Genomic DNA, 24,583 nt, shown 5'->3' with positions numbered 1-24,583 from the left:
TTATTTTCATTTTTTTTCCTTTTTCCCTTTTAAGAATACATTTTGGATGACATTTAAATTGTTCTTTTTCTTTAAATTTTTTTTAACGTTTTATTTATTTTTGAGACGGGGAGAGACAGAGCATGAACAGGGGAGGGTCAGAGAGAGGGAAACACAGAATCTGAAACAGGCTCCAGGCTCTGAGCTGTCAGCACAGAGCCCGACGCGGGGCTCGAACTCATGGACCGCGAGATCATGACCTGAGCCGAAGTCTACGGCTTAACGTACTGAGCCACCCAGGCGCCCCTTAAATTGTTAACTTTAATTCAAACACAAAAGAAAGCCAAGTGACTAACTCTGGCAACTAAGCTGCCAAAACGCTGATTATCCAAAACTTCAGCATGGCAGAGCTGCCTCCATGCACTTTAAAAAAATTGAGATATAACTTACATACCACAAAGTCCACGCTTTTAAAGTACACAATTCAGTGTGTTTTTTTTATATTTTAGTATTCACAAAGTTGAACAACCATCGCCATCATTTAGTTTTGGAACACTTTTATCACTCAAGAAAGGAACACCAGACCTGCCAGCAGTCCCTCCCCATTGTCTCCTCCCCCAACTCCCGGCAACCCAGTAACTTGTCAGTCTCCGTAAGATTTCCCTCTTCTGGCCATTTTGCATAAATACGTGGCCTTTTGTGATTGGGCTCTTTCACTGAGCATAATGTTTTCAAGCTTCATTCATGTTGTGCCTTGTATCTGTATTTTTTTAATGGCTGCATAGTATTCCAGTACATGAACACATAGATATATAGAGATCTACAGGTTTGGGTTTGTTGTTTTTTAACCATTCATCTGATGATATCTGGGTTGTTTCCGTTTGGGGGCTATTATAACTGACATGAGCATCCATGTACAAGATGTGCAGACAGTTTTAATTTTCCTGGCTAGGAAACCTAGGAGTGAAATTGCTGGGTCATGTGGTTGCTCTATGTTTAACTTTTTGAAGAACCACCAGGCTGTTTTCCAATGCAGCTACACCATTTTATGTTCCCATCAGCAATGTATGAGAGTTGTAATTCCTCCACCTCATCGCCAACACTTAATAATTGTCTGTCTTCTTGATTATAGCCACACTAGAGGCTATTTTTTGTGGTTCTAATGTACACTTCCATAATGACTAATATTAAGCTTCTTTCGTGTGTTTATTGGCCATCTTTGCATCTTCTTTAAAGAGAGGTCTATTCACATCCTTGCTCTTTTATTATTATAAGAATTCTTTATATATTGTGAACATTAGACCCTTATCTGTAATCCATATTTGGAATAGTTCCATCATCTTAAAGGTCCCTTATGTTTGTTTGCAATTCCCATTCCCACCCCCAGTGCCAGGCAACCATTACGTTCCTGTGTTTTGAGTAAACCCCTCCAGCTAATGAAATTTGTCTCCTAAATATGGTGGGATTGTGGGAGATCTCATTCTGCCTTTTGGAAGCCCTGGGCTTAGCTTCTAGCATGCCCTGGACAGCTCTGGAGTTCAGCAAGTGTCCTGTGAGAAATCCAGTCATGTATTTGGGGTACCTCAGGTTTCCAGTGTGCCCTGTAGACAAGAGCCTTGTGATTTTCATTTCCCCAGAAGAACCCCTCTGCATGGGCCAAACCCAGTCCTCAGTCCCAGGCCCAGAATCAGCAAATGCCCCCAGGGAAGAAAATTACCAGACCATCAGTTCACCTCAGAAGGGCTTCCTCCTCTGAAATTCCAATTCATTTAGTTCTTCTTGCTTCCACAGTTTTCTGATGTTTAAAAGTATTATTTTGGTGTTTTTACTAGTTGTAGTATGAATGTTGTGTTGTCGTGACCTACTATAACCTACCCATCAATTACTGTAAGCTTTTAAGTCTTTATATCTTATCAGGCAAGTCTACTAGGCTACCTTCCCTTTTCCATATATTGGCTATTTGAGGGGCATTAATTCTTCCATATGAATTTTTTAAAATCCATTTATCTAGTTTACACACACACACACACACACAGTTGGGATTTTGTGGGAAAATATACTGAATTTATAAATTACTTGAGACTGAACTGAAACTCAAAGACTCTTAAGCTCCCTATCCATGAACATGGTATACCTATCCATTGAGCAGGTTTCTATTAGGTCCTTTGATAATATTTTGCACTTTTCTTCATAAAGAATTGCACATTTTGATCCTAAATAGCTTATAGTTTATCTTTTAAAACAGTTTTATTTTTTGGAATAGGTAATATATTTGCTACAAATTTCTCAAAACTCAAAAAAGTATATACACTGATAATTTCCTACCAATTTTCCTGTCACCCAGGTTTTTCCAGAATTGTCACTCAGTGTTACTAGTTTATTAATTTTAATATGGTTAATATTAGTATATAGTAATTATATTTCTTCATTATTGTATCTAGTAAGCTGGCTTAATTTTCTTATTTCTAACAGGTTATTATGGATTTCCTTTATATGTATGTATCATCTGCAAAGAGCAGCCATTTGGTCACTTCTTTTCCATCCCCTGTTCTTTCTACTGATTTTACTGCACCGGCTAGAATGTTTCTAATAAAATAGCTGTAGAAAGTAGCTGGATAATAGCCATGATAAAAGGCAACCTTTGTATGAAATTTGCTATAGGTTCTTAGATGGTTTCACCAGGTTAAACATTTTTTTTTGCCGCTGGTCCTATTTTGCTAAGAATGAGAATTATGAAAGTTCTTATCAAATTATTTTATCCACCTACTGAGAGGACTGTATTTTTCCCCCTTTAATCTATTAAATGTGCCGAATCACCCACTCATGGAAAAAAGTAGTCTCAAGTAAAACACTTTTACCCCAGGTTACTATTTATTTTCATGAGGGGGGGAAAAAAGAACCTTTTATGATAGTGAAAATATACTTTATTTTTTTAATACAATAGCTGCCAGCAATATACTGGTTCTAGAGAGAAAAGAAAATACAAGCATTCTATAATAAGCTTTCATTTGCCTTTTCAAGTAATTCTAAAGAAAATATTCCAATTCTGTTCAACATTATGACTTGGGGAGTTGAAATTTTTTCCATGATAAAAATATAATTTTGACGGCTCCAATCTTGATCATTTGTAAAGGATGGAATAAAAAAAAAGCCCATACAGTGTATCAATAATGAATACTTCCCTCTCAGAATCAAATACTGACTATAACCAGTATAAGAAAATGGTTAATCAATAAACTTGATGAAATGTGTATCAAAATGTTCATGAAAAAATACATTGCTATTTCTTCCCATTTTTTTACCTTGCAGATATTTTCTAAATGGAGATTTTAAATGTACAGAAATAAAAGCTATCTACATAACTCTGGAGAGATTCAAAACTCAACAGAAGTTAAAATGCCTAAACTCTAGAGTTGATCAACTTAGTGTAAGAATGTCAGAAGTCTCTTAATTGCATACAGATTGCTCAAGAATTTAAACATAAATTGTGTAAGCTGAGTTACCAAGAAATCAAATCTTATATGATTTTCATCACAAAAGCCAACAATCCTAATAAAAGATAGAAGGCTAGAGAATATCTGCATCTACATTAAAAAAAAAAAAAGGAAGTTATATCTGCTGAAATAAAGAGCTTTCCAACTGTTAAACACAAAAATGTCTCAGAATTCCTTGGAAAACAGAGTTTCCATTCAGAATCTAATCTTGTTGAAGGGGAAGGTAAGGGGTTTAAATGAAGGGGGAAATGATTCAGTAGTTGTAGAAATAAATATCAGATGATCCACATTATGTCAAATCATACACTAATTGCCATGAAAACTTTTATGTCCTAATATCTCCCAATATCTTAAGCTATGACCTTTCCACAAGTACAAAACGGGATTTAAAAAAATGTTCTAGGATTATTCTCTTTACTAGCTTTTTGTCCATTTGCCAATCTCAATTTTATCTATCTTCCCTGATAAAGTAGTAAGGTCTTTCTACATCAAAATCAGAAGAGAGAAACCTGCCTTCCTTAGGTATCCAGAGGGATAGCCAAGTATAATCATGGGATAAATTTTTAAAAGACACTGAAGAGAATAAATATCGAAAGTGGAAATACTTCACAACTGAATTTCATAATGTGTTTTCCATCGCTCTACTTTGAGGAATGTGCCTCTGTCCTCATTACCCTCTCCTCTGCACCGAGGCCACCATTCACTTGGAAGAACAGACCCCCTTCTCTTGAATCTTTTTCATACTTCAGGCTACGAGGCCCGGCTCAGTATCACCTGAATGCCAACTTACCACTTAGGAAGTAGGTGAGAATTGGCAATGTGCTTCCCGGTGCAGATGTGACATTTTCACCCACTGAGGCTATAGAACCTCTCAATGATAACCTGAGTGCTCTTCTTGGAACCAGGTAAGTCATCATCCAGTATTTAATTATAAAAAGGTGGGTGCCCAAACTTTCGATCACCAATAAGGAGTTCTAAGAAAGGTAAGGCAAAGAAACTTCCCTGAGCCGAACGGAGACAATATGGAGCTCATCCTTCTATACCAAGCAATTACTGATAAAAATGCAGTACATTTATAAAAATCAGGCTGCTTCCATAACACCAGTGCTTACTGAATGTTACCACATCAAAGTGGGGGGAAACACCGCCACTTTAAAGCAATAATATACTTGAATTTCCAAAAACAGCCTCTGAGAAGTAGCACTTCTTAAACAAGTTATGTATAAAAAATTACCAAAAGTGTATTCGAGTCACAGCCATGGTCTCTGGAGCAGTATTTATAAAGAACGTTTTTAAAAAATGAATAAATACATAGCAGACTTTTTGTTTTATTTTTGCCCAGTTCATCCTCCCCTGTCAGAGCACAGACCATCCCTCGTTTAGGACTTCAATCTAAAAAACAAGCATGCAGAGTGCTATCCCTCAGTGCGGCTTTAGAAAAATTTAATTGAAAGACGTACAATGACTGAGATTAGGCAAAACTCGGTAAATGCGTTCTCACCATCACAACTACAATTTAGTCCCAAAGGAGCGAACCATCCTCCAACCCAAAGTTTAACAGTAAACGGGAGTGGAATGGGAAAGCTCATAACGTGTGTTTTATCTTGTTTTTAATATAGGGTGGAAAGTGCATTGTTTAGATGATCCACGTTAATTAAATGTTTTAGAAACAAAATTCTACTTGCCATTTTGACAAACCCACCCTACATTCCTTCGGTTAATATCTGTGAGGGTTAATCGTTACAAATCGTTGTACTGCGACAGCAAAATCAACTAAATATCAGTTTATGTAGTGTTGCTCAAAAGATCTACAGACAGCAAGGTCTATGCTTACCTAAAAAGGAGCTTTTTAAATAAAGGAGGAAAGCAATATGGTTCCAAATGAATGGCACTGGGCAAAATACATACCCCCCAAAAAAAAAAAAAAAAAAAAAAAACACAAAAAAAAAAAAAAAACCCACAAAAAAAATCCACCACACATTTAGACAGAAGAGCAGGTGCCCACTGGTTTTTCTCATATGGACTTGAGGAAGACCTTGAGAATTATCATCTCTCTCTCTAAACTTTTAGCTTCTACATAGTGTCAGATGTTACAACTGGTTTGAGGGATAAATGCTTTCGGGCAAAAGTAAAAACCCACGTACAAAAGTGAAACGGCAAAGTTTGTAGTGACTTTCTGTGGAAGGCTCTCTTCACTGGTGGGAGCACACCCGGGACAGATTATCCCGAAACTGACGGATACGGCGGTGTTCTGATATGGTGGCGATCCCTTCATATACGAAATACTCTACAATTCCAAACATACATAAATATTCCTTGTACCACGCATTGTGCACCAGCTGGGGGCTGACTGAGGAGGTCACGGTTACTATGTTCACACATCAACACTCAAAGTCCCGCCGTCTACGCAAAGTGAACAGACACAACAGTGAGGGTTCCGGAAGGATGGCAAACGACCTCTAAAGTGAAAAGAGCGTGATGGAGTGTCCCCAAATGGGGGGCAGGGGAAGGGGTAGGGGCAGGAAGGGGAGGCAGGGTGAAGAATTTTAACATAATACTGCTTAGGAGTGTGTACTTAAAGACAGCTACTATACCTGGTCTATCCTTGATCCTAATCCTGAATAACTGCATGTTCGTGCAAAATAAGATTTCTACTTTATGGGAACAGGAGCAGTCTGTTAGGAAAAGCATGTTCTTAGGGGAAGACGTGAAGTCATCTCTCTCATAAGTGATAGTTTACTTGGTGAGTCTTTTGGCTACGTCGCTATATGCTATTTCAACCTCCTTGTCACTGGGACAGGTATTGGTAAACTCATCCCTGCTGTAAGCGTTAGTTAGGTATCTCCAGATGCCAGCCATCCCTTTTGGAATATCAAAGTTGCGATATTTTTTGGCCACCACCTGAAAACACAAAGAGATCGAAAGTGAACATTTATTTTCCATGACTTGTACACCAGACATATCTCCAGTTTGGGGACAAACTAATTCCAACAATCTCTGAGAACTGCTTCTATTGGAGAAGAGGTCACCTTCGTCCTAACTAGAGTTTTAAATAATGACAGGACTGCACACGACATCAGAACTTCAGTAGTGTCACAGTGACCGTAAACGCCTGCTCTGGGGATCCAGGGAGGAGACAGCCAAGTGGCATTGCTCGATAAATACCTTAAAGCGCACATGCTATTTTAGATGTCCGTTTTCCTTGGTCTTGACCTTTACTGCACAACTAGTGCTTACTCCTATTCTAGTTAGCACAATGTCTTACACAAGAAATGCTCAGTAAATATTTTTTGCCTTGTACCAGATGATCACAGAACAGAATTTGACAATGTAAGTTTGTGTAGCAAACTCCAATTCCAAGTTACCTGCTACCTTTTTTTAATTTTTATGCAGTCATAGGAAAAAATATTCTTCTTTCTCATATGCCTCAATTTTAAGACATAATTTTCCATTTAATTAACTCTAAGGCATTTCAACCGTTGCCTAAATAGCATTAATTTCTACTGTCCGGGGGTTCCTGGTCATATACAGAAGATCGAGGAAATTTCACACACAAAGAAAGCGCTATCTCAATAAACAGAGAAGAGCCCCCTAACTGCAAAGTGACACCACATCCCACAGACCTACCTTGACAATGTGCAGTTTGGGAAGCAGGTTGCAGTCAGCTAATGTCATTTCATTGCCATCCAGAAATTTACGTGTAGAAAACTTAATGTCCTCCATACTGTTCTCATCAATTTCATCAGGGAGGGGAGAATTCAGATATTCATCCAGTTTCTGCAGGGTTTTCAAGAGACCCCTCTCCAATGCTGAAAGAAAGATGGGGATACTGTAAGAAGGAAAACCACCAGAGCCCCAAAATAGAAGCGTTACTCTTCCAGCCCGTAACTACTTTATCAAATGCTTACTTACGCTGACACGAAGCACTGTCGAACTAGACAGACAAGGTTCCTGCTCTCCTGGAGCTTATTTACATGGGGCCAGTATGAGACAGACAAATACATTTGTTCAGATAAATACAGAAACAAGCGGGACAGTTTCAGAAACCGGAATCCGTAAAACTTAATAACTAAGCGCCCCACTTACAAACACACTGTGGCCCAACACAGTTGAGGTTTAAACCAGAAAAGTGAGTGAGAAAAGACAAAACGTATTAATTCAAATCTAGGGAATAAAATCTTGCCACGACGGAGATTCTTGCCCTGAATTTTAACGCCTGCTTCCCCAGGAATATTTGGATTTATCACCAAGAAACGTGTTAAGAAACTCCAATACAGACAATCCAAGCAGAAAACCCGAAGTTTCTGCACTGTCATGTAACACACAAGAAGCCAAGAATAGCACATTTTATAATAACATGGGAAACACAGAGGTCAGATTAGTGAGTTCAATTTATAATACTGACTGAATCAGGGGGCTCTTCAGCCAAGCAGATTAAGATGCTATGATTGTTATAATTCAGAAATTAAGCGAGACAGAGCCACCCCTGTATACCTGATCAAGGTTAAGGACCTTCAGCAGAGGGGGTGGGAATGTCATTGGAGAGGACTGTGGAATAACACAGACAGGTCTCCTATTATCCCTTCTTATCCTCTGCCTTCCCAATCTACCTTCACCGCCCCCCCCCCCCAACACCCTGAATGGACGAGCTCACACTGATGACTACAGTGCTTGGCCATAAAAGAAAGTTAAATACCCTGAGGTGACAATCAATACGGTTGTATAAGTTTGAATAAACTTGGTTCCATTAGAGAAAAAGACAAAGTTTTCATATGCTACATATTAGGTATTTCACCAGCAACATAAGTATGTCCTAACCCAAAACGTCTTCTTCCACATTAGTCCCACCCACTCATCCCTTGGTCCCTTCCTAGCAGTCCAGATAAAAGATGGCAGTCTTAGCTGGATAAAAGGGGCTGTAGACATACAAAGGAATAAACGGATTTTAGAGGTACTTAGGAGATAAAAACCAACAGAGCTTGGAAACAAAACTGTACATCGAGAAAGGACAGACGGGTGCCTGAGAGGTTCAGTCGGTTAAGCATCCAACTTCGGCTCAGGTCATGATTTCGCAGTCAGTGGGTTCGGGCCCCATGTCGAGCTCTGTGCAGAGAGCTCGGAGCCTGGAGCCTGCTTCATGTTCTGTCAGCCTGATGCGGGGCTCAAACTCAGGGACCATGACATCATGCCCTGAGCTGAACTCATGGACCGTGACATTATGAGCTGAGCCGAAATCGGACGCTTAACCAACTGAGCCACCCAGGCGCCCAACACTTAAAAAAAACTTTTAATAAATAAATAAATAAACATTTTTTTAAAATTACTTTATTTTATTTTTTAACGTTTTATTTATTTTTGAGACAGGGAGAGACAGAGCATGAACAGGGGAGGGTCAGAGAGAGGGAGACACAGAATCTGAAACAGGCTCCAGGCTCTGAGCTGTCAGCACAGAGCCCGACGCGGGGCTCGAACTCACAGACCGCGAGATCATGACCTGAGCCAAAGTCGGATGCTCAACTGACTGAGCCACCCAGGCGCCCCAAAGTTACTTTAAAGTCAGTATCTGACAACTGCATACCTTGTAGTTTTTAATATGGTTTTTTTTTTCCACTCTACCTGAAACGTTTTCTTTTTTAATATATAATTTATCACTAAGTTAGCTAACATACAGCGTATAGATACAGTATGCTCTTGGCTTCGGGAGTAGATTCCCAGGATTCATCACTTACATACACACTCAGTGTTCATCCCAACAAGTGCCTTCTTCAGTGCCCATCACCCATTTTTTTAATATGCTTTTAAAAAATATGTATTAGTGATGCTCAGTATTTTAACATGAGCATTGTTAGATTTTTTAGAACTGTTAAATTTTTTAATTCGGGGCTGGTTTATATTAAACTAATAGTCTACTAAATCCTGAACTCCTTCCTTCTAATTCTTGTTATTCAATTAATACGTTATTCTTGTTTCCCCAACCACACTATTTTCTCTTTGAAGGTGAAGTCCGTGTCTTATGCTTCTGTATATCGTCTAAAATTTATGGCACTCTAGTCAAGCACAAATTAAATGCCTGTTCAACATCTGCCCCAGACTGAGAAAGGCTAACAACGAAGTATAAAAGTTTAGAGTTTCTTAAATGTCTGGAGAGGGTTCAAAAGGAAATCATGTGAAAATGTAGAATAGATACTTTTAAAGTCAGACAAGTGGAGATATTTGTATCTATTACATCTTTGTGGGAAGCTGAAAACAGAGGCAGGAACTGCGTATTGCTAGGAACATTAGAGCCATTTTAAAATGTAAAGAAGAAACGGTAAAATTTTTTTACTTAGGTAAATATCAAATTGGAATGTATGTATGTCAAATGATAGGGGACAAGCTCCAGAACAAAGAACTACCTATTTTATTAATAAAAGATCACTCCAGCCATAGCCGGAATGAAGTTAGTGTATTTCTTAGAGCAAACAGTTAAGCAGGAGGGCACTAGAACCCAGTAAAATAAAGTTGAGGAGTTAGCAGAACTCAATTGCAACCATGGAAGTGACAAGGTAAATTAAGCCATTTAAAAATAGGTCAAAAATACAAAGGCAATTAATATAACTTTTTGATTACATCCAAGTTATCACCATGCACACAGTCATCTGAAATGTCAAATTTATAAATTAACAAGAGAATGAAATGTGAGAAATAGGCGGGTTATAACGTGAGGAGTCCAGGGCTTGATGGAAAAGTTTTCACGGTTATACTTAAAAGGGCTGGGGACGGGCCAGCAGAATCTCAGGACGGTAAAAAATAAAAATAAAAATAAAAAACAAAGATTCAATATGCTTCCTATCAAAATCAATGAATACAGAATAAATACACATTAGATACAATGACTTGTTCTTTGATGGGTTTATAGTGAACAGAGTCACCGCCTCTATGGAGGAGAATACTGCCTGAATTCAAACACTGAAACAATGTCTCCAATGGCACTTGAGGGGAATGACAAGTCTGGGCAAGTCTATGATCTCCAAGCTACTCTAAATTCATCCTTTTCCTGAACTGGTTTTCAAATGTATCCAACAGAAAAATAAAATATCCTAAATCTACAATATTTGGAACATAATGCTTATCGTCCCAGAGATAATAAGGCACAGACTACACTTAAGAACCTAGCCAAACATTACAATTACTATTCTTTCCATCCTTTTGGACTTAGTAAAGCATCCACAATGAAGTTGAACTGCTGGACCTCATTAGAATGTGATTATTCATTAAGAATCTCAGAAAAAAGGGTATAGTAATGAAAACAAAGAATGCTGAATTACTTTGATTCAATTTTTTATGAAACAACACAAGGAAGCCCAACAAAACAAAGAAAAACAGAGGTGCCGAGAGGTACTACAGAGCATCATTCAATAAATATAATGAAATTTTGAAGACAAACCACAAAGGAATCTAAAGTTAAGAGAAAGAAAACGTCAACATTAACCACTAGAAGGCAATAGCAAGCCATGAGAAAGTAGCTCTTGTCTTAGCACTGTTACTCTCTGATACCCCTGCTGTGGTAATGCTGATATCTCTACGAAGGTATTTCAAAAGCTCTCCAAAAAAAATTAGTACTTAATTACAATAGAGGCCATACAATTAGTTTTAAATTAATTCTGAAAATCGAAACACCCTTTCTTGCCTATGAAAATATAGCAAAAGTAGGGGCGCCTGGGTGGCGCAGTCGGTTGAGTGTCCGACTTCAGCCAGGTCACGATCTCGCGGTCCGTGAGTTCGAGCCCCGCGTCGGGCTCTGGGCTGATGGCTCGGAGCCTGGAGCCTATTTCCGATTCTGTGTCTCCCTCTCTCTCTGCCCCTCGCCCATTCATGCTCTGTCTCTCTCTGTCCCAAAAATAAATAAACGTGGAAAAAAAAAATTAAAAAAAAAAAAATATAGCAAAAGTTTTCACACACGCGCACACACACACACACACACACACACACACGCCAGGGTCAGAAGTGTGGGGAAATGAATACTCTCACATTAGTGAGAATATAAACTAGTGCGGACTTTTGAGGAACAAAACCTTCTGACCTATTTAGAATGTAGCACAAGGACACTGTGACTGGCATCACTGTTTGTCATAATAAAAAACAAAACAAAAAACTTGAGACAATCTATATGACTATCAACAGGGAAATAATTAAATAAAAATCCTTATCATGGAACACATTAAGCAACATTTCTAAAAACTGAGGTAGATCTATGATCTCCAAGCTACTCTAGGTTCATCCTTTTCTTGAACTGGTTTTCAAATGTATCCAACAGAAAAATAAAATATCCTAAATTTACAACATTTGAAACATAACGCTTGTTATGTTTTTTGATATGGGAAGGAAGACTTCTACAACATAATATGTGAAAAAGACAATAGCAGAATGTAAAACACACATAAATACACACTCATATACAATGTTTGCAAAATTACATAGAAAAAAGGATGAATACTAACTGTTGGGGAAGAATTTATATAAGGTTATTAAGAAGGACACTGAAATTCCATTAAATTTATTTCTAAACTATTGTAACTTTTTTAGTAAGCATACATTACTCAATCACTGTATAATTTGAATGAGTAAATGCAAGGCAGGAAGCATGAAATGTAACACGATCATGCTAATTTCAATAAAGGGTAATCTTACACAAACAATTTTTAAAGGCCAAGTAGAAAATAGGGAGTGGTAATGAGTATTTAAAGATGATTAGATCTACAATTCGGTTACATAGTTACAATGGTAAAGAACCACCCTCTGATTCCAAACACTTCTGGGGGGGGGGGGTGCACAGCCAAGGAAGAGGGGAGGAAAGGTGAATTTTGAATAAAAAGGAACTAATTAGAACTTACAGAGATCCCTTGCCTCCATTTAAAAATAGGAATTTGGACACTATGAAATATGCCTCAGAACATATAATGGTGGGTTTCATCACTGCCAATTCATTGAGCTCTTAAGAATATTATAAATATCAGGGTGCCTGGGTGGCTCAGTCAGTTAAGCGGCTCTTGATTTCGGCTCGGGTCACGATCTCACAGTTAGTGAGATCAAGCCCTGCGTCAGGCTCTGCAGTGACAGTTCCAAGCCTGCTTGGGATTCTCTCTCTCCCTCTCTCAAAATAAACAAACATTTTTTAAAATAAGACTATTGTCTAAAGTACCAACACCCTAATAAATTACCTATTAAATAGTTACATTTGGGAACTTAATAATTTATATAAATTAATGAAATCCCAGAACTGAAGGAAAAAAAAGTAGATCTGCACAAGTCCTACCTAATTCATTCCCATGACAGGAATGACTATTAACTTCTTTTAATGCTTCAAAAGATTACACAAATCTTCTCCCAATCAACTTGGACATGTTACCAAAAGAATTAACCTTTCTCTCCCTTCCTTCCTTCCTTCTTCCTTGCTCCCTTCCTCCCTCTCTCCATACCTACCATATTTCCCTTTATTGTATTCTTTAAACCCTATTTGTTTATTTTCTACCCAATCTAAGTGCTGACCCTTCTCGTTCACTGGCCCAATACTGCAGTATCTAGACATCTAATCCCTCACTTAGAATTAGGTCTTAAAAGGTCTTAAAACTGTTCAAACATACGGAGTTTTGTAAAATACTTAATAGGCTGGTAAAACTAATCAAAACCTTGCCTACCCCGATTTACTGTGTAAAAATGACAAATTCATCTCCACGTAAGCAGTTTATAGTTTGGGGGAAGAAGGAGAAGCACTAATTTCTTAGGCTTATTTAAGGCATTTTATTGCACTAAACAGACAGGTAAGACATCTGAAACGTGTATATATATACACACACACACACACACATATATACATATACTCAGTAAGCTCCATAGTAATTTGAAATACTGTTTTCTAAAGTCCCAGGGCAGTGACAGGCCCTATGGGGGAAGGTTGCTTGGCAACTGGAATTCTTATTTACCAATAGGTAATTTAATATAAAGCCTTCTAAGTTATTCACTGTCTGATCCATTATGTTGTTTGTTTTTAGTGGTTACAATTCTAAGGACAGTAAGCGTAGGTGGCTACTTAAGACAGTAACAAATTGATAGGAAAAAATAGAATACAAAGTTATACTTAAGTGAGTCACTTTCTCCCCTGTTCTCTCCCCTCCATCCCATCCCCCAAAGCAATTGTTTGGCGTGCGCGTGAGTGTGCGTGTGTGTGTGTGTGTGTGTGTGTGTGTGTGTTTAAGCAAATATATTTTTTCCCCTTTCCTCCCCACCAAGTGTCAAAAGAAATTCAACCACCCTCCAGTTTCCAAAGGCTACGTGGAGAAATAAAAACATTATGAATTTAACTCTGAGAGTTCAAAGAAATGTGGGCAAGAGCATCTGGATATAAAAGGGCAGTTTCACGGAAAGAGTCACCTGGATAAAGGAAGGGGACAACAGAAGATACTGTGTGTGGACAGGAGGGGCTCCAATGTAACTGTTTACTTAGTATCTAAAAGGCTTAGACTGAAACATCCATCAGAAAAAAAGCCAGTTACTTAGGAAAAGTGCTCCCAAACCCAAGGCAATTACTGGAACACATTTAATAGCTACAAGCCAGGGCTGGACACTAAGACTGTTCCCTCCCTCCCTTTGTAGGAAAACATCGCATGCAGTGAATATTATCCCAGAAACCATTGAAATTCAATACTAAATTATAAACTGCTGCAATTTTAAAATTTAATAATAATAATTTTTAAAAAAGCCTGAATAGCTTGGAACTCTGCCTACTGAAATAACATCAGAAAATCAGCAAGTGTTTCAACTTTTTAAAAGATGTTTATTCTTGCTTAACCAGCACTGTTATTTCCCCCCTTTGGTGTTCTTGTTCATTTGTAGCCATAAACTTCTACCCAAAAGAACCACACCCAGGCTACCAAACTGTCTAAAACCATGATGGATTCAAGTGTCTTTAGGAGCTGGCGTTTTGGGTATTGTGATTACTTTTAATTAATAAACACTAACGTTCTCTCCACAGAGTTTTATCCAGAGAGAACGATGCTGGATGCTTTGATGCCTCTCAAAGAGAAGAAAAAGAAAAATTACTGAATGGTGTAGTTAAGACAAGGTTCATTAAATGGGCCCTCTTTCAAAAAGACTTCCCTTCACCATATATAGTTTCGGTAAATGAAATAAGATAATGTCCTTCAATAAATAAAAGAAGGAATTTGGGGGCGCCTGGGTGACTCAGTCGGTTAAGCGTCTGACTTCGGCTCAGGTCATGATCTCACGGTCCCATGAATTCGAGCCCCGCGTCGGGCTCTGTGCTGACAGCTCAGAGCCTGGAGCCTGTTTCAGATTCTGTGTCTCCCCCTCTCTCTGACCCTCCCCTGTTCATGCTCTGTCTCTCTCTATCTCAAAAATAAATAAACGTTAAAAAAATAAAAATAAAAATAAGTAATAATAAAAGAAGGAATTTATATCTGTACTACCCTAAACAATACTCACCATGAAAATGACTTAAAACTAAAATTCTATTTCAGGATGCAAGAAATTAGGAATTATACTCCCCAGTATAAATGCCCTCTTAAGAGTCCCTCCCAAAATTGCTCTTTAAGGATAATTATCATAGAGGCGCCTGGCTGGCTCAGTGGCAACAGCACATAACTCTTGATCTCAGGGTCATGAGTTCAAGCCCCATGCTGGGTATGGAGCCTACTTAAAAAATTTTTTAAAGTAAAAATAAAAAAAAATTTAAAAAGGACAAGTATCACCAAAATCCATCCAGGCTGACTTTAGGCTGCCAGCACCCAAGAATAAACAAAAGATTTAGTAATAATTTAAATGAAGTTAAATCAGTCTATTCCAAACCACCACAACCACAGAATCCATGGTTTCTGATGCACCATTAAGTCTTTGCATAGTTCCCCTTCATGGTAACTTCTCAGAAGACTGCGAAAACAATTTGTTCAATAAACATTTTATCACACATCCACTATATGGCAGGCACTGTACCACTAGCCCCAGACAGGAAAACAACAACCTCTAATCAACTTGGAAAGCTAGTTTTTAATACTTAATGGGACTATCTGGACTCCAAAGTAACCATTTATAATCACCGTATAACGGGATTTTTTGGATTTATTCGAGGGGGTTTTTTGGTTTGTTTATCTGCAGTGGTAATCCAATCGTCTATGGGGTTTTTTTGTTTTGTTTTGTTTTTTTACCTTCATTAGCCTCTGGCCTTGAATTCTTGATATATGCAGAGAATTTGGCAAAGATGTCCATTCCAGCAGTATTTGATTCTGGGTGTTTTGGTGAAAGCTTCAAGTACCTGGCGGGAAAAGGTAATAAAGGATTAGAAAGATCCTCCAGAGATCTGTTAGCGCTGAGTTCTCTCAATCCACAAACCATCGTGCTAGCAGTTACTAGACATCTTCTAACAGTTATGACTCTAAGAAATGCCATCATCTGTTTTCTATGGTATTTTTAAGATGTGTTTTTTCCTTAGGAAACAAAGCTCTGCACAGTGTTTTTGTTCGCATATTAATATTCTTGGCAAGCAAAGGGCATCCGCGCTCACTTCCATTTTATAAATTAGAACGCTGGGGAAACAGTCTGCTTGCTCGGAGGTGGGTGCCAAGCCAATGCGGGTCTTAGAAAGAGAGCTCCAGAGCAGCACTGTCCAAAAGAACTTTCTGTAATGAAGGAAGTATTCTATATCTGAACTTCCCAGTAGGGTGGCCCCTAGTGATGTGTGGCCTGGCTATCTGGACAGGAATTTCAAGAAACCAGTGTTACGTCAAGTTAAAAAGTCCCCTCCTCCGCTTGCGCCAGCCACATTTTAACTACGGAGCTTTCTCAAAACAGAGATGCCAACCAGATTCTTGGTGTGTGCCCTGCCCTGAACCACCCCATGCAGCAGTGCCAGAGAATCCCGACAGCGGGAAAGATCAGGCATTTTGGTCAAGACAAAAACAGCAGGAAGTGGACCACTCACTTCAATCCCACGCTCGGGATTTTCCAAAACCTTCCCTGTATTAGACATTGTAAGGGTGGCACTGGGCAACAGGAAGAGAAGTTGCCCGTAATTTTGCTAACAAGTGTTCTGTTGTGTTGTTACAAAGTTGGTCTACTTTGACATGACACATAGCTTTAAACACACACACACACACACACAGATGTGTATTTTGCATATTTAAATCCCAAACACACATACTCAGTATCTATTTCTTGCTCAAATTGGAAAATACATGTGAAAAGGCTCAGCTCCTCCCTCTTCCCTTGGGCGGAGTCGCACGCACTCAGGGAGTTGGTGGCCACAGGAATTCAGACCATCAGCACCCCAGTAGGAAGACAGATTCATCTCCTCAAACGCCCTGCCAAATTTCCCTGGAAAGTGGGCCTGGGGGAGTAAGACTTTGGAAAAAATCTGACATGAAACTGCAAACTTTGATTTCCTCAGATATTGTAGGATGCGGTCTTTCCACTTCTTTAAAATTAAAAATGAAGGTGAGGTATTTTTAGGTAGAAATTTAATTTACTTGCAAGCTATAGTTTCTGGTTAGCTTTTATATTCACATTTTCTTACATCTGCGATTCTGAAATCAAGGACAGGTACATCTAAAAACCTGGACAAGGGGCGCCTGGGTGGCGCAGTCGGTTAAGCGTCCGACTTCAGCCAGGTCACGATCTCGCGGTCCGTGAGTTCGAGCCCCGCGTCGGGCTCTGGGCTGATGGCTCAGAGCCTGGAGCCTGTTTCCGATTCTGTGTCTCCCTCTCTCTCTGCCCCTCCCCCGTTCATGCTCTGTCTCTCTCTGTCCCCAAAATAAATAAACGTTGAAAAAAAAATTAAAAAAAAATAAAAATAAAAATAAAAACCTGGACAAAAAAAAAAAATTAAAAAAAAATAAATAAATAAAAACCTGGACAGAGGACTACATGGGTAAGGAGATTATAAAGTATCTACTGAATACTCATAGGCTCCATTTGTCTTTCATTTTACTAACTCAATTGTGAAGCTTAAAGATTTCTCTTATAAACAGAAATATTTACAGGATTCTTCAATGAACGATGAATTTCATACAGTATAATGTATACTACATTAATAATATATAATTTTTTTTTTTTCCTCTCTTAACTATAGAAAACCTTACCCTCTCTTTCTCTCTCTCTTTTTTTGCCCCCGGCTTTGGGCTGAAAGAGTTAATTCCAGGTTCACCTCCCTGAAGTCCACTCGAGTATAAAAACAACAGCCTCCGGTTTAAATGTTTTTACTGCCTGTAATACAGTAACTTCATTGATTCATTCCAAACAAAAAATAGCGCAAGGAACCTACATGCCTCTTCAATACATCTATGTTTTCCTCTAGCCAAGTTTCCATAATTATTCTTCTTTTCCCCACCCAATATTTAGCTGTACCTACTTTTTCTAATAAAGTTCACTTCCTAATTCTCAAAATAAGAGGCGTGAAGGTAGGCTTAAATTGTAGATCATTTATATATTCATTACTCACATATATTCATTTATTCTAATTATTATGGGCCTGCACTGTCAGGCATTATTCTAGGTGTAGGGGATATAATGATGAGCACACAGAGGCATATTTACTAAAGACCTATTTTAAAATTTTTTTTTTTTCAACGTTTATTTTTTTGGGGACAGAGAGAGACAGAGCATGAATGGGGGAGGGGCAGAAAGAGAGGGAGACACAGAATCGGAAACAGGCTCCAGGCTCTGAGCCATCAGCCCAGGGCCCGACGCGGGGCTCGAACTCACGGACCGCGAGATCGTGACCTGGCTGAAGTCGGACGCTTAACCGACTGCGCCACCCAGGCGCCCCTAAAGACCTATTTTAATGAACAGGGAAGAATGAAGAAGGATTTGCAATCAGCATATCCTTAACCATATGAAAACAGATGCTATTATGATTCTTAAAAAATAAAAACTGTCCTCTAAAGCAGGTTAGGCATACCCTACTCTTCTCCAAGACAAACCATTAAATTTGTACTATTTAATCGATAGAATACTTACAAGAGACCACCTCAAATTCTCATTTTGCCTAAAAGGAAATTCTATTCCAGAAAGCTTACATTCTTGGTCCCCAAAACCCTAGACGAGTTAAAAGTATTGCCAAACTAAAACCCAGGTTTCCTGTCTCCCAGTATTGTTTTTGCTTTTGTTTTAGGACAGATTGGGGTCTCTGAAAGATAAAGCAAATTCTAAACCAGGAGGTCCAAAATCAGTTGCCAGTTCATTTTGCATGTCCTCAAATACTGGATTTTAACAATTCATCATTATTCACTTTCCCAAACAGCTTGATAAAGCAAAACTTTGACTGAGAACCTTCATTTCAACATTTAACAAAAAGGAAGGCAAGTAACCAACAAAAGGCTACCCGTCAGCAACACCACGGGGATGAGCATCCAGGGTACAAGGACTTTCAGATCAGTCCTTTATTCTGTATTACATCACAGACTGTGGATGGTAAGACTAGCTAAGAATACTCCCATCCTTTTAGGAAAGATCTCAGGCATTTTCTTTCTCATGCGAACATAAGAATAAAGTCTGAGTATACAACACATTAAATTATCCCTGTAAATTCAACTTTCATTGTATTTCTCACTTTAAAAAAAAAAAAAAAAAACACAACAAAAACAGGATTAGGGGTGCCCGGACAGCTCAGTTGGTTGATCGGCCAACCTCAGCCTCAGGCCATGACCTCGACTGTTGTGAGTTCGAGCCCCAGGTCGGTCTCTGTGCTGAGAGCTCAGAGCCTGGAGCCTGCTTCAGATTCTATGTCTCCCTCTCTCTCTGTCCCTCCCCTGCTCTCTCTCGCTCTCCCTCAAAAATATACAAACATTTAAAAAAAAAAAAAAAGGATTAATAACCCTTTACAGAGCTCATCTCCAAAATTATCTAACTTCCTCTATCCTTCTATTTTTTTTTTTATCAGTAAGTTAGCCAAGTATACTGGTCTGCTTCAGTTAAAACTCCCAAGTTTCAAAGCTTTTTTGAAAGCTTTTTTTGGCAAAATAGTTCCTTAATTCAAGCAAGGGGAATTAGTTATATATTTATCAATACTTTCCCCAGAGGAAAAGAAAGAGAAAGTTTCTTCTATGTATGCTGGTTACACAGACCAGAAAAAAAAAAAAAAAATTCCTGGATTTAAGCTTTTCACTAGTCTCTAAATTCTAAACAACTCTAGAACAAGCAGTTGTCTGTATTTATACTTGTCATGATCGAATCAGAAGTGCTCGCATAAAAACACTCTGTTCTCAGTACCATCAAATGCCAAAAACATGTTATTAGAAATGCTAGCTTCTGGTCTGCCAGCTTGGGCAACTCCTCTGCCTTTTCTCTTCATCCAGTCTAGAAACACGAAGGCTCTCAATCAGGGAGTGAGGAGGGTCAGCAGTAGTTAAGGACTAAAGACCTTCTTGTCCTTGAGGGGAAAGGCAGTGAGCCAGGGCAGTCCCTGAACGCCCTAGAACACCACAGGAAGGGAAAGGGATGCCCGTGGTGGTCCGAGAAAGAACTTCCTTCCTCCTCCTGCTCATCTTCCAGAAACAATTGTGCCCAACAGAGACTCTGCTGTTCATCAGCACCTCACAGTAGGGGCCGCAGGGCCCAGTAAGGGGAAGCCCCTGCCCATCCAAACGTGCTTTTCCAATGCATATACATAAAAACTCATCACAAGTTAAGCCTCACCTATTTCTTAAACAGGATTCATTGAATTAAGTTTGACAAACACCTTCGGTCCCACTGGCTCATCACAGGAAGCTATCTTTGATTTCTTTCCTGCCCTTCCTCCCAACTTGAACTAGCCTACAATTTTATACTCGCTAAAGCACAATCCAATTAAAGACTTACATTTCACCTCTTTTATAAAAGTCAAGCTCAACAACACAAAGAGGAGAAAACTAGAAGGAAGAAAATAGAGGAAACACAGGTTTTGGAAGTCATATAGGCCTGGCTTTGGAGCCAGCTCTGCCACCAGTGACTGTGAGACCATGGACAGGCTACGTAGGTTACTCGTCCTCAGTTTCTCCATAAAGTCTTTGAGAGGACAGAGATCATCCACAAACATAATCCATAATGCACAGTGCACGGCACATAATTGGCACTTGAACGTTGGTTAAGTTTAACAGCAGAGCCATCAGCAACATCAAAACATACTCCCTTCTACAGAGTGAAATTTAAAGAAACTCTTCAGAAGAGGGGCGCCTGGGTGGCTAGGTCGGTTCAGTGCTGACTTCGGCTCAGGTTATGATCTCAAGGGTTGGTGAATTTGAGCCCCGCATCGGGCTCTGTGCTGACAGCTCGGAGCCTGGAGCCTGCTTTGGATCCTGTGTCTCCCCCTCTCTCTGCCCCTCCCCTGCTCGCACTCTGCCTCTCTCTGTCTCTCAAAAATTAAGTAAACATTGAAAAAAATAAAAAAATTTAAAAAAAGAAACTCTTCAGAATATAAACTACAGCATAAAAACAAGGAATATAATGGGAATAAGGCATGGGGATTAAAGAGTACACTTAGGGGGCCCCTGGGTGGCTCAGGTGGTTAAGTGTCCAACTCTTGATTTCAGCTCAGGTCATGATCTCACACTTGTGAGATTGAGCCCTGTGTTGGGCTCCGTGCCGTGTGGAGCCAACTTGAGATTCTCTCTCTCCCTCTCTCTCTCCCTTTCTCTCTCCCTCTCTCTCTCCCTTTCTCTCTTCCGCTCACTTGTGCACATGCGCGCTCTCACTCTCTTTCTCAAAATAAACATTTCAAAAAAAAGAAGAGTACATTTAGCATGAAGAAAAAAAATAAAATGATTTTTAAAAAATACCCTTAGAATTCAGCACATTGTGAACCTTTTAGGACAGAAAGATCTCCAGATACTTTTTTTTTTCTTTACTGATTTTTTTTTTAGAAAGTTTTCCAAGTTTTAAATTGTTTAAAGTGAAAGAAAAGACCATCTCTGGTTAGAGTATCTCTGTGAACATGCCCAAACAAAATGGAGCTGAAATTTCTGTATATAAAAAGCAAAGTGAAAATGTTTATTTTCCAGGTCCGATTCAAGAAGCTGTGATGTCTCACAGAGCACTGAATGCTAAGAAACTTGAGTATTTTTGATATTAGTTCTACTATTATCTATTATCTTAATGTCTATTCCCTCTGAGAAAAACAACAAGAAGGAATAATGAAAATCGTCGCTACAGTTGTGGAAAGCCTAGACTGCCCATCTCTCTCCTTCGTTCACCTGCAGGATGCCACTTTTTGTTCATTAAAGCTTAAGCCAGGTATTGTCTCTTTTCTAAAGCCTTTCCTGCCTCCACTCACTTCCCTTCACCATGCCACCACCCCCTCTCCATCCATAAGGGACCGCGCTTCCTGAGGGTAGGAACTGTGTCTTACTCACTACTGTATTCGGAGGGCTTTGGTTGTAGCATAAATGAGCGAGTGAGTTCTGAGGAAACAATTGTTTTAGAACCCTCTGACCCAATAATCCCATTCCTGGGAAATTTATCTGGACATGGCGAGTAAAAGTCAGATCAACTAGCAAGAAAGCCCCAGGCCAGAAGAAAAACAGTTCTGTTTTCAGGATGATGGCACCAGAAAAGTCTAAAAGAAATCCATAATGCATTGAACCTACGCTAGGATTATAGTAGGATGCAACACTGCACACGTGCAATGCGGGTAACTGTCACCACAGTCCATCTGTCCCTCAAGTGTACCTCACATTGTAGGAAATATAGTTGAGTACTTCAAAATCATTAACCACGTGGGCTAATGTGCAGGGCCTGGGAATCTATAACAGCTCAAAGAAATACATAAATAAAAACTGAATCCCAGGGACACAGTCTGAAGAGTCAATTCCCTTGGGTGACAGCTTTAGACAGCTGCCTTTAAAATGCCCTGATGAGGAATCCCCCGGCAACGTATTCCACACTCCTGCTTAGCCATTCTGGCTAGGTTGCATCTGAACCTCTCTCTCCATCTCTTCTCCTTCCCAAACTTCTCAGTTTGGGACCACTACCCCTCAAATTACCAGAGCTAACCTAACGTAGCTCCCACGTCTCAAACCCGCCTTCAGTGTGTACTCTTATCTAGGCTTATTGGCCGAGCCAGAAGCCAGTTCTGACATCTGTGGAGCATGAATTATAATGAATGAAGGGAAGCCCAGCCACTGCACCTTAATGCTTGCTGTAAGAGTTTGACCCCAGGACCATCCGGAGAAAGGGCCCCAAGGGCCAGAAGAGACCAAACTTTAAAGAGATGGCAATACTTCCGTGCGCATTTTCTTTGATACTCACTTGGGAGGGCATAAGACTTCTTCGAGAAATTCTTCAATCTTATTTACATCCGTTTTGACTTCATTGTTGAAAGTTATAAATGGTGGGTGGGTCCCAGGAGCCAAGTTCTGCAGGTCAGCAGGCTTCCTGTTGGGCAAAACAGTGGTCAAAACTGGATCATTTTCTACTCTGGGAAGGCAACAATACTTTAAATACTCAGAGTGGTTCTAAATGTTAAAGTATGTAAAAATGAGTAAGAAATAGTACTTTTTCCACTAAGTACAACACCTGCACTGCTCTTCTAATAAGACACGAACCTTCACAAAGCACAAAATTCATGGTGAGAAAATCAGAAATCTTTGATTTTTTAACCAAAAGACAAGTCCCCCATTCTCATTCCAAATTTAACGGAAGTGCTTATTAGAAACAGTGGCAGAGGGGCGCCTGGGTGGTTCAGTCGGTGAAGCGTCCGACTTCGGCTCAGGTCATGATCTCACAGTCTGTGAGTTCGAGCCCCAAGTCTGGCTCTGTTCTGACAGCTTTAGAGCCTAGAGCCTGCTTTGGATTCTGTGTCTCCCTCTCTCCCTGCTCCTCCCGCACTCGTGCTCTCTCTCTCTCTCTCTCCTTCAAAAATAAATAACATTTCAAAAAAATTTCAAAAAAAGAAAGAAACGGTGGTAGAACTGAGAGAAAACGGTCTCTCGTCTCAACTCTGGCACCCACTCGTTGTGTAGACATGGCGTAAACCGTAACTTTTCTAGGTCTTCCTTTTCTTTTTGTAAAACACGGAACAAGAGCAGCTGATTCACACAGCCTTTTCCAACTGCAAGATTCCAATTCAGTGCTACCAATTTTCCACTTTCCTAGAAGTCTACTCTCAGCGAGGAAAGAGATCACCAGTCAAAATGACTTCAGTACGTAAGAAATAGCATAACCAAAAGTAAGATGCAACACAGACAGAAAGGGCAAAACAGGATAGTGAACAGGAAAGGCTTAAAATACGTATTAGATGAGAATTTTGTCCAAATTCATTAAAAAGCCATCAACAAGTCAAACAGGTAGGAGTCAAAAGAAATTGATACACAATAGATAAAGTAAGTGGACACGTGGAAAAATGTAAAAACAAAACAAAAAACCAATTACCAAAGAAATTCAAGAGGAAACTGTGACGACATTTCCTTCCTATTAATTAGGGAAAACTGAAAATACACAGAACACTGATAAAGACGGCAAAATTGGATACTTACAGCTACTAATACCACAGAACACTGGTACCACCCTATTAAAAATCACAGTGGCTCGCCTGAACCCATCAGCGAATCCTAGAATCAATAATATGACCCAATACAGTGTGATCCTAATGATAAAAGACGGAGCGTACATCACCATCTATGAGGTATCCTTACAAAAAAGTTGACCCTGAATCTAGAATCAAGTCTCTTAAGGCAGCTGTCTCTTAAAATGCAGTCTAGGGGACCCTTTCAACCAGGTGGTCCATAAAGTCAAAACCATTCTCATAATACTAACACGTCACTTACTTTCTTCACCCTCATTCTTTCATGCCTACAGAGTTATCCATACACTACCTGGTGTGTGATGTCACAAGGTAACGTATACAGAAACAGATATGAGAATTTGTCTTCTGTTAAGGCAGACGTTAGAGATGTACAAAAATGGAAAGCAATGCCACTCTTCTTTTGTTTTGGAAAATACATTTTTTAAGACATATTTGTTCTAACTAGTAAATGTTTTTTGAATTTCTCAGCTTTAATTTCTAATACAGTAAAGTTGACAGATACAACCCACACAATTGAAAGCTCTTTGAGGTCCTCAAATAATTTAAGTGTATAAAGGACTTCTGA

At 39.3% G+C, this 24,583-nt stretch overlaps 1 protein-coding gene across 2 annotated transcripts in view; it reads right to left on the bottom strand.

Moving 5' to 3' along the window:
• Window positions 1-2,885: 2,885 nt before the first annotated feature.
• The window catches only part of CLIC4 (chloride intracellular channel 4), a 66,715-nt gene continuing 45,017 nt past the window's right edge, over window positions 2,886-24,583 (bottom strand). For both annotated transcript variants that reach the window (XM_030324440.2, XM_030324441.1), the window contains exons 3-6: window positions 22,743-22,868; window positions 15,674-15,780; window positions 7,101-7,282; window positions 2,886-6,374 (exon numbers count right to left, since the gene is read on the bottom strand). In XM_030324440.2, coding sequence (XP_030180300.1) covers window positions 6,210-6,374; window positions 7,101-7,282; window positions 15,674-15,780; window positions 22,743-22,868 — 580 coding nt within the window. In that variant the 3' untranslated portion in view covers window positions 2,886-6,209. The remainder of the gene's footprint in view (window positions 6,375-7,100; window positions 7,283-15,673; window positions 15,781-22,742; window positions 22,869-24,583) is intronic.

Source organism: Lynx canadensis, chromosome C1, assembly GCF_007474595.2.
Source record: "Lynx canadensis isolate LIC74 chromosome C1, mLynCan4.pri.v2, whole genome shotgun sequence".
NCBI classification, from domain to species: Eukaryota; Metazoa; Chordata; class Mammalia; order Carnivora; family Felidae; genus Lynx; species Lynx canadensis.
The sequence above is the reverse complement of the archived record's forward strand: the minus strand, read 5'-3'. Positions and strand labels throughout refer to the sequence as shown.